The 10,723-nt window shown below is 50.3% G+C and overlaps 1 protein-coding gene across 1 annotated transcript in view; it reads right to left on the minus strand.

Annotated features, from left to right (window-relative positions):
- FMNL2 (formin like 2) overlaps positions 1–10,723 on the minus strand; it is a 51,435-nt gene that overhangs the window by 34,513 nt on the left and 6,199 nt on the right. Inside the window, exons 3-5 of the mRNA XM_017736019.1 lie at positions 5,887–5,967; positions 3,453–3,529; positions 1,671–1,754 (exon numbers count right to left, since the gene is read on the minus strand). Of these exons, the coding sequence (XP_017591508.1) occupies positions 1,671–1,754; positions 3,453–3,529; positions 5,887–5,967 (242 nt within the window). The remainder of the gene's footprint in view (positions 1–1,670; positions 1,755–3,452; positions 3,530–5,886; positions 5,968–10,723) is intronic.

A 10,723-nucleotide genomic window follows, 5' to 3' on the forward strand; every position in this document is an offset into this window, starting at 1 on the left:
GAACTTCACATGGGGGAAGGAAATCCCAGAACCACAGGTTCACTGAGATTGGAAAAGCCCTCCAAGACCATGGAGTCCAACCATTCCCAGCCCTGCCAAGGCCACCACTGCCCCTTGTCCCCAGGTGCCACATCCGCAGGGCTTTGAATCCCTCAGGGACACATCCCAACAGGATCAAACAGCTTCTTCAACATAAAATAAATCCAACACTGGCTGCTGGCTGATGAATAGCCCTGCCTGGAAGGAAAGAGCGGGAATTCTGGGAGCTCTCTCCAGTGAATCCCCATAAACCAGCTGTGCAAGCACCGCTTCGGTTTCCTCCATCCCAGCTCGGCCCCACAAACCTCCCAGCACATTCAAATATCACCACAATCATCCCAGATCCCCTGATTTCTGACTCCTTGCCCGTTGTTCTGCTATTCCAAGCAGGAATTGCTTGTTCCCCTTCCAGCTCCCGAGGTTATTACTCATGTTCCCCATGTGAGAGGGGAAAAACCCAGCGAGTTCCTTGCGTACATTTGTATAAATTTAGGCAGAAAGGCTCTGTACAAACATTTCTTTTTGCTGTGCACCGTTTTTTCCAGTGGGTAACATTTTAAACCATAGGATTTTCCCTCATAAATTTTCCTGCAACCCCACCACAAATCTCTTTTCTGGGCAGTGCCAGACGTAAATCTGATGGCAGCCTTGCTAAAAATAAATTATCAGCTCTCCCCAGCTGGAGTTTCTACTCCAAAATTATCTTTAACCTTTGTCATTTTTATATAAAAAAATCTGCTACGATATCCTGAGCGAATGTGGATTCATTCCCCATCCCTGGAATTGTCCACAGCCAGGTTGGATGGGGTTTGGAGCAACCTGGGATAGTGGAAGGCTCCCTGTCCATGGCAGGGATGGGCTTTAAGGTCCCTCCCAACCCAAAGCAGTCTGGGATGATTCCATGACAATAAAACAAAGCCTCAGCTGAAGATCTCCACTGAAAGCTGATTTTCTCCACTGGTTTTTCAGAGCCCGTGTCATGATTTACGACCCAAACGTCTAAACCTGATCTCAACTTCCCAGATGTCAGAAAAAAACTCCGTTTCCAGTCTTCCCAACTTCCAAAATGCCCCTGGAATTGCTCCTGAGTTGTGCTGCAGCACATCTGCTGCCCAGGACCCCAGGCCTGCCTGCCAGGAGCCTCGGGAGCAGCGCCTGGGGGGTGGGAATCCCTCTGAACACAGCGGGAACACAAAGCCTTGGGCTCAGACACCAATTCCAAACCTATTCTCAAGGAATCCTGCATCTTTCCACACATTTGTGGGATGGGTTTCCCACCCTTAAGATGCTCAGAGACCAAAGATAAAAAATGTGAAGAGAGATGAATAATCTCAAGGTTTAAATTCCGGCCTTTTTTTGCCTGCTGTGATGAAATAATTCCAGACTCACTTCAAGATTTCCTCTGCCCTCAGGCCCACAGAATCATGGAATTATTGAGGCTGGAAAAGACCAGCACCACCAAACCACGTGCCCAAATTCCACATCTACTCCTTTTTGAACAATTCCAGGGATTGTGACTCCACCACTGCCCCCTGGGCAGCCTCTTCAATGCTTCACCCCTTCTTAATGAAGGAATATTCCCTAATATCCATGTATTTACTGGCAGGGAATCCTGGGAATGTCTCACTTACGTGACTGCGTACTGGGCAAAGGACAGGTATTCCACCAGGACATCCAGGCCTTTGTTCTCTTCATTCAGGAACTCCCTGACCCATCTGTGAGAGAAACACCAGACAGCAGAGCCTTAGAACTCCCTGGAATTCCCAGAAAAACCGGAGACAGAGCCACTGCAGCACTTTGGGTCTCACTCAGGGGGAAAAAAAGGCTTGTTCAAAATGATTTAGAGGACTTTAAAGATTCCTTTAGATGCCTTTCCAAATGTACTGAAATGAGGTTTTTTTGCAGCACTGTGAAGGTCAGTTCCTAACACAGGGGCCTGGCTCAGGTTTTCTCTCATCCTGATCTCCAGCAGGCTGTAAAAGCAGGAGAAGAATCTCTGATGGATATCCTGGATGTGCATTTAACAGTAATTTTACCTCCTTTTTTTTAAAAGGTATTCACCTGCTACAGTGAATTCTGGCCCCTGGGTTTTGCAAAATAATTCTGAAAAATCGATTATCTTCCAAAGCTTTGAAAATGCCAAGAAAAATTTGAAACTCCATCCATTGAGGGGCAAAGCCAAGGGGAAAAGGAGCCTCAGCACAGCCTCAGCTCTCCTCTGAACCCCAATTGGGACAGCAAATCCCCTGGGAGTGGCTGGGTGCCACTGGAATGAGGGAATGCAGGGAGGGAAGTGGAGCTCCAGGCTCGTGGAGTGGGAATTCATCACCTCTGAGTTATTCTGATCTTCAAGATGGAAATTTTTGATTATTTCCCTGCTAAAACAACCAGCCTGGCCTTTTATAAAATGTGTTTTGAAAGAAATCCTTCAGCCAGGGGCACCAAAGAAATGAACCCTGGTCCTGTCCCCTCTCTCATTGCCCCGGTGCAGCACCGAGGATCCTCCTGCTCATCCTGAATCCAACAGCATCCATGGATGCCTCAAGCCTCTGGTGGGGAATCCTTTGTGCTGGGAAAGGAGGGAAAACCTGGCAGGGCTGTGGGAGGAGATTTTGGGGTGGTGCAGCTGGAGGGAGGGATCCCATCACCACACTGGGAACTGCAATTCCTCCCACAGCTTAAAACACCTCCATTCCCTCAAAATCCCAGCAGAATCCCGAAAAATCGATGGAATTGAGCTGGAGACAGTGTGTGATCATGGAGAAAAACACTGGAAAAGCTCCCTGGCTGATGTCCCAGTGCTGGACCAGCTTCTGATCCCACAGGGAGGTGAAATTGGTGGGAATGTGGATGGGAAAGGGATGTCTGATAAAAAACTAAAGCTCTGGCAATTCTACTGCAGCAATTTGGGATGGATTTCCTGCTTGGTGGATAAATCCTGGTGATGTTATTCCCAGCCAGGCTCCACGAGCTGCCCCACGTTAAAGCTATGAAGCAGCAGGGGGGTGAGATATGAATTTATAGCTGCAGCATTATTTTTATTCTGGACACAGCCACACTCCCTGTGCTCTGACTGAGCAGGAGCTGACTCCAACCTTCCCTCAGCCTTCAGAAAAACGTGGATGAATCCATGAGGAAAGGATTAAAGCTGAATTATCCTCCTGAGATGCCCAGCTCCCCTTAACTAAGCCCATCAGGCTTTAATTAGCAACCGAGTGGCATCACTTCTTGACATGCACAGAGGGGTTTTCCCAGAGACAGGCACCACTAGAACTACAAAATAAATTAATAAATAATTTTTTTTAAAATCACTGAATAACAAAAGAAATTAATAAATTAATAATTTTTAAAAAAATAATTGGAAAAAAAAACCAAACCCAAACAACTGAACCAGAGGCATCAGAAATTCTTACCCGATGTGGTTTGTCCTCAAGGAAATTTCCAGTTCTCGGAGCACCTGAGTCGACTCCTGGACTCGTCTCCTGAATTTCTGCAATGGAATGAGCAGCAAAAATAACAATTAGGCTCTATTAAAAAATATCAACATCTCGCCCAGCACAGAGGGAATAAAGAAAACACGGAGGTAACTGAGAACTCCTCTAAATCCCCCAGGAATGCAGCAACAACAGCCCAGCAGTCAACAAAAAACACATGTGGAGAAATCCCTCCTGCTCCCAGGAATGTCCTGGAGCTTCCAGGACGATTAAGGAAGTTAAAAGCCTGGAGACAAATAAACATTTCTGTATCAACCAAGCTTTGGTTTAGCATCAAACTTTCTTTTGAGGATTGCAGAGCTCCTCTTCTTTAGGAAACGAGGTGACAGAGAGCCAACGGAGGCACCTCAATCCCATCTGGAGGAGGATTGGAGGATCCTCTTCTCCCTGCCCATGGAGAAGTGCTGAAACAGCTGGAGAAATCCCTCTGGAGCAGTTTTTTGGCATATTCTCATTCCTGAACAAGGCAGATGACAGCTGAATGGGTGAAGAAGGGTAAGGACAGGCTCAGGTGGGATATTGGGGAGGAATTCCTGCATGTCAGGGTGGCACGGGTTGGAGGCCAGGTGGAGCCATGCAGCAAAACCAGTGAGACCAGCTCAATCCCAGCAAGAATCCCGGTGGGATGAGCTCTGCCATCCCTGTGGAAATCTTCCTGTGTCAGCCAGGGCTGAGGAAAGGCTGCGGGTGATCCGGAATGACCCAACAACAGAGAGGAACTCAGCGCAGTTATTTTTAGGCCCTTTGGGTTTGTCATTTGTCACGGGACCCTTGGATAAGAAAGGCTCCAATGTGAGCCCACGGAGCGAAGCCAAACATGGAACAATCTCCAAAACCCTCCGGAGAAAAAACACAAAGACCCCGTTCACCGGGCTGGAAAAAATCCCTACAGGGAAACGTCAAGGTTTCCTAGGAAATGGTTTCCTACTCCTGGTTGGAGGCCCCAGTAAGAGCAGCTCTGTCCCAAGGCATCACTCTGCCCAAGGACACGGGGCGGGAGCACAGGGAGCGAGGGGCACCCTCCTCATGCCATGGAATCGCCGCGGCAGGATCCGTGTTTTCCACAGGGAACCGACCTGGGAGCACCGCAGGGCAGCACAAAGCAGGGATTGTGGGGATGAGGCAGGGCCAGCCCCTGGCAGCACCTGCTGGGCTCTGCTGCCTTTTTGGGGGGTTCTAGGGGCTCCTGGAGTTGTCACCATGGATGGAGCTGGTCACCATGAATGGAGCTGATCACCATGGATGGAGCTGATCCCTATGGATGGGGCTGATCACCATGGATGGAGCTGATCCCTATGGATGGGGCTGATCACCATGGATGGAGCTGATCCCTATGGATGGGGCTGATCACCATGGATGGAGCTGATCCCTATGGATGGGGCTGATCACCATGGATGGAGCTGATCCCTATGGATGGGGCTGATCACCATGGATGGAGCTGATCCCTATGGATGGGGCTGATCACCATGGATGGAGCTGATCCCTATGGATGGGGCTGATCACCATGGATGGAGCTGATCCCTATGGATGGGGCTGATCACCATGGATGGAGCTGATCCCTATGGATGGGGCTGATCACCATGGATGGAGCTGATCCCTATGGATGGGGCTGATCACCATGGATGGAGCTGATCCCTATGGATGGGGCTGATCACCATGGATGGAGCTGATCCCTATGGATGGGGCTGATCACCATGGATGGAGCTGATCCCTATGGATGGGGCTGATCACCATGGATGGAGCTGATCCCTATGGATGGGGCTGATCACCATGGATGGAGCTGATCCCTATGGATGGGGCTGATCACCATGGATGGAGCTGATCCCTATGGATGGGGCTGATCACCATGGATGGAGCTGATCCCTATGGATGGGGCTGATCACCATGGATGGAGCTGATCCCTATGGATGGGGCTGATCACCATGGATGGAGCTGATCCCTATGGATGGAGCTGGTCACCATGGATGGTGCACTCAGGTGCACTGAGTCTCTGCCAGGCAAATTCCCAGAGAAAATGACTCAGAAGTTGGACACCCCTTCCCAGGGGTGAGCAAAGGGCCATCAGACAGTGGTTTAGCCAAAGCCAGGCCTAGAGCCCAGCTCAGGGACAATCTGTCCGATTATTTATTGAAGCCAAGGTTAGTAAAACAAGCTGTGCTCCATGTCACATGCTCCTCAGCTTCCCAACATCTGCTCTCCTTCCCAAGCTGGAAAACAGCAAAATCCCACTTTCTCTTTCCTTCTCCCGGAAACTTTTCTGGGCATTTGCACAAAGGCAGGAAGGAACCTGGACCCCGGGACCATCCTGGCTGAGGAATGAGGGACAGGCAGGAGGAAACAGGATGCTCCTCACCTTCCTGGTCACTGCTGGGTCCAGATATCCCTTCAACTTCTGGATGTAAGTGTGTGGAGGATTCTTCACTTGGAATCTTTCCTGGAAAAGAGACAGGAATGAACATCAGCCATTTTTCTGTTTACTTTATGCAGGAAACACGTGCACCACGTACATATTAAACCATGTTTATTTATAATACATTATATTCATAAAAATAAAGTACATTTAAATGGATCTCAGTATTTATATCAACAGTATAAAAATACACCTTAAACCTTCAGTGGGAATGCTGAGTTTTAGTTGCACATCCATCTGAAGTTCCAGGGTTTCTGCTCAGCAGGAGCATGGAGAGGAAGGAGAAGGGTCAGGGGAGTGGATGCATGTCCATGATGGATTGAAACCATCACCATAAAATCCAGGAGACCTTTTTAACCACTTGGAAAAATCCTTCCACTGTCCCAGGGTGCTCCAAGCCCTGTCCAACCTGGCCTTGGACACTGCCAGGGATCCAGGGGTATCCATGGAACAACCCATGCCAGGGCCTCCCCACCATCCCAGCCAGGAATTCCTTCCCAATATCCCATCCCTCCCTGCCCTCTGGCAGTGGGAAGCCATTCCTCAAGGTCCCAACACCTCATGCAGGGGGACACTCGATCTCCAATCCCCCCTCAGCCCCAGATCACAGATTTTGGTGACAAACACCAGCTCTGTCTTCTGAGAGCTCCCTGCTTTTTCCCTGCTTTCCCAGTGGCCAGCTGGAAGTTTATCCCACCAAAGCTGCTGTGAAACACGAGCTGTTCCATGAGCAGTGTGCTGTGTCCAAACCTCCTCACAGCATTCCCAAAAGTTCTGATCCTATTTGTATCTTGGAAGAACTTTACGCTGTTCTGCCCCTTTCCCTGGAGGAAAGATCTCATCCCAGTCTCCTCCTGAAATTTCCCAGTTTATAACCGTTATCTGAAGCCTCCCTTTATTAGGTCAGGATGCAATTTTGGATTATCCCAAAGTTATTCCAGAATGAACAGGACACTGCTGCCCAGTTACCAGAACTGTCTGCACACCACAAGTTCTTCCTGTTATTATCTTGCTGCTTGCTGGAAAAAAAAAGTAATCCTTCATGGCCAGCAGGAAAAAATGAAGGAAAAACTCTTCCCTGAGCTCCACCAGCCCTGGTGGGAGCTCTGGAAGTCACAGAGCACTCATGGCTTTCCTCTTTTACAGCTGGATTCTTTTTCCATGCACCTCCACACAGCTCTGGAATTGGCATTTCCTTTTTTATCTCAAAACCAGCTCAGAAAATGCAAATTGCTTCACTGAGGGTTCTTCCCTGGTCAAAGTGACACCAGCAGGGCCTGTCCTGCTCCAGCACCACATCCACCATCACAGACAGATTCCTCCTGGCTCTCCCACATGGATTCTCGGAGCCAGGCTCACCTCAGGGGCTCCCAGGGGGCAGACGGAGATTTCCTGGAATCCCAGAGTGGTTTGGCTGGGAAGGCACCTCAAGGATCACCTAACTCCTCCCTCCTCCCACTGCCCCAGGGTGCTCCAAGCCCTGTCCAGCCCGGCCTTGGACACTGCCAGGGATGGGGCAGGAAGGGGGGCTCCTTCTGTGGTTGTGTCCCAGGGGTGGGAGAATGATCCCAGAGTGGTTTGGGTTGGAAGAGACCTTAAGGATCCTCCAACTCCAACCCCTGCCACGTCCTCCTGGCAGCAGTATCCCATCCCAACAATGCTCCATGGTCCCTCTCCCATTTATTCCCCCCTTTTTGGGGGTTCTCTCCTGCTGACAGAGCTGTGCTCAGTCCAATCCCCCAGAGAAGCTCTTCTGCTCTCATGGATTTATTTCTCTTCCCAACTGATCAACCCTCATCTGCTGAAGTGACGGGAGCTTTTCCCAACTGCCAGTTTCAATTGCCTGGAATCTTCAAAATGAAATGTTTAAAGAGACTCAAGGAGCACATTCAAGAGTCTGGGATGCAACTACTGGATGGTTTTGTTTGTTTTCTTCAAACCTGGCTGTAATTACGTATTTATGTCATAATCTCTGCAGCAACTTCATTTAAAAAGATGCTGCTTGTTCCTGTGGAGTGGAATTATTTGGGTTAAAAGATTTTCAAGATGTTATCCATGAACAGCAAACACCAGCAGTGCTCTTCCCTAAGGACTGACCCAGAACCACTTGTGGTAAACATCTCCTAGGCCTGGAAACATTTTTACAGCCCCTTCAAGTGCTTCTTTTTTGCTGGTTTGGAAAGCTACGAGGGATTAGCCTTTAAAATTGCCCTTTCCTGGCTATGATTCCTGTCTGGCTTTATCCAGCTCAGAGTGTTTTATATTTGAGGCTGATTAAGAAGCTGCAAGAGCCAGGGCTGGGGCTGTGCAGCAAGGCCTCTGGGTCACCCTGGATGTCTGCTCACAGCCACCCCCTTCCCAAAAATCTGACTGGGAGCTCCCAGGGGATGGGAAGGCACGCTGCTGGTTGCAGGCTGTGGACATTGGGATGTGGACATTGGCTGTGGACATGGTCCTCCTTGGGAGCATCCCAACACCCACACTTCCCAAGGCACTGCTCCGCCTTAGAAACCATAATTAAAGGGTTAAAAATCCCTGCTTTTTCCTGTCAGCTCCTCCCCTCCACTTCTGGCAATTCCCACCCACTCCTTGGCCAGCTCTGCTTCCAACCTCAGGATTTGACACCATCTGAACGAGGAGGTCGGGGATTTTTACCACACACATAAAAAGCCTAAAATCCGGATTGGAGCGGCCAAACTTTGCTCAGCAAATACTGAGGGGTGACATCACGGCTGGGACGAGGTGGCTTCCCTGGATTGAGCCATTCAGACACAACAAAGTTCCTAAATCCTGGTGAAACCTTTTTTATCTCCGCTACGTGACTCCCGTGAGCTCCAGCATTATCTGCAGCCTGAAAGGACACGGGCACGGAGCAGCAATGAGTCCACACTGCCTTTGTCAGCCACCTACAAAGCAAACGAGCTTAATTCCCAAGGATAAAGGCCCTTTTTTACTTGGAAAATCCCTCAGGAGTGGTGTTGTAAGCCAGGATGGAACAGCACAGGGAATGCAAGGGCAGCAGCGCCAGAGATGAGCTGGGCCCAGCACCTCCCTTTGGGGGAATAAACAGGGAGAATTCACTGGGATTCAGTTCAGAGAGGGATTTTGGACAAGGGATGGAGGGACAGGACACAGGGAATGGCTTCCCAGTGCCAGAGGGCAGGGCTGGATGGGATATTGGGAAGGAATTCCTGGCTGGGAGGGTAGGGAGAGCCTGGCACAGGTTATTCCATTAATGCCCCTGGATCCCTGGCAGTGCCCAAGGCCAGGCTGGAATAACCTGGGACAGTGGGAGGTGCCCCTGCCCATGGCAGGGGTGGCACTGGATGGGCTTTAAAGTCCTTTCCAACCTAACCCATTCCATGATTCCATAATTCAGGGGAAAAGCCTGGATGAGGAGCACAACACCGCTCCAGTGGCTCCTTCACCCACAATTTGCACTTTTTTTTCCGACGGATACAGGAGGAAAGGGAGGCTGGGGGGGCTTTGCTTCAGCGGCCGAGAGGAACTGCTGCACTTCTGCATTTCCTCTTCCACGTGATCCTACAAAGAACTCGGCACATCTCCTGATCACCCAACTCTGGAAAACGTATTCATTCCGGAACCAGGAAATTGTGGCTTTTCCAACAATCCTTGGCTCCCAAAAACATTCAGGGCATTTTTCTGCATTAGCCCATATGTTGTTCTCATTATTATCATTATCCTTGCTAAGCTGTTTCATTCTTGGGATTCACAGATGCCAGGGAAGCACCCGACTCAGGATCAGAATCCCACAGGAAGTGCTGGGAGTGCATAAAACTCATGGACTGGGATCAGTGGGGAAGGAGATGGGACAAGGAGATGGGGAGCAGTGTCTCCTCCCTCCCAAGGCACAAACACATCGTGAACACGGTGCAGGATTCCCAATCTCCCACAGCTCCGGAGGGTGGCTCGCTCCTGTCCCAGCAGCACTCCAGCCATTCCCGCCAGCAGGACAACATGTCACTTTGTGAGTGTCCTTATGGAACGAGGTGACAGCAGCTGCTCATCCCTGCCCTAATGAGGAGGCAGAATGATCCACTCCCCCAGGATTAAGGTCCTGCCAAAGCAGGTCACCGTCAGCTCCCTGCTGCACCCAGCTGCTGCTCCCTCATGCCAGGGGTGCCGAGCCCTTCCCAATCCCAAATCACTGAGCATGGGACTCCTCGTGCCCTTATCTCCAACCTCTCCATCCCTCCTTGTCTGACCTCCCCTGCACCTCCTCTCCCAGGGTGACTCAGTCACATGAATGAAGCCACGAGTGTCCCAAAGTCCAGCTTCTCCCGAGTTCAGTAAAACATGGGATTTTCCACCCTGTGTTTACCCCAAGAGGGCAGATTCCCTGGAATAAACCATGTTTTTTAAGCAAAGGCTCTCAAACCAGAGCTGTAAATGGCTTCTGCAGCACAGGCAAAGTGATGGAAAATCCTTGGCTGAATATTGGCAAAAACCCCAGCGTCTCTGTTGTGAAAGGGTCAAAGGCACCAAAAGGGCTCCCAGTCCCCTCAGCACAGTCCTGATGAGAAATCTGGGCTCCACTGAGGAATTTGGGACAAAAAAATGGCCCAGCACCTCCACAACATCCTGCTCCTCGCTCAGTCCCTTCTCCATCAGCCATCCATGGATCCCTCAGGCAGGGAAACCCCCTGGCAGCAAAGCTGAGGGGTGGCCCAGCACCCCACCCACCAAGGCCATCCCAAGGGCTGCACGTGGCCACCAGCCTCTGAAACACCAGGCACCTGCCTTCTCCTGGCGCTTCAGC

This window comes from Corvus brachyrhynchos, unplaced genomic scaffold (assembly GCF_000691975.1).
Source record: "Corvus brachyrhynchos isolate BGI_N302 unplaced genomic scaffold, ASM69197v1 scaffold45, whole genome shotgun sequence".
Lineage (NCBI taxonomy): Eukaryota > Metazoa > Chordata > Aves > Passeriformes > Corvidae > Corvus > Corvus brachyrhynchos.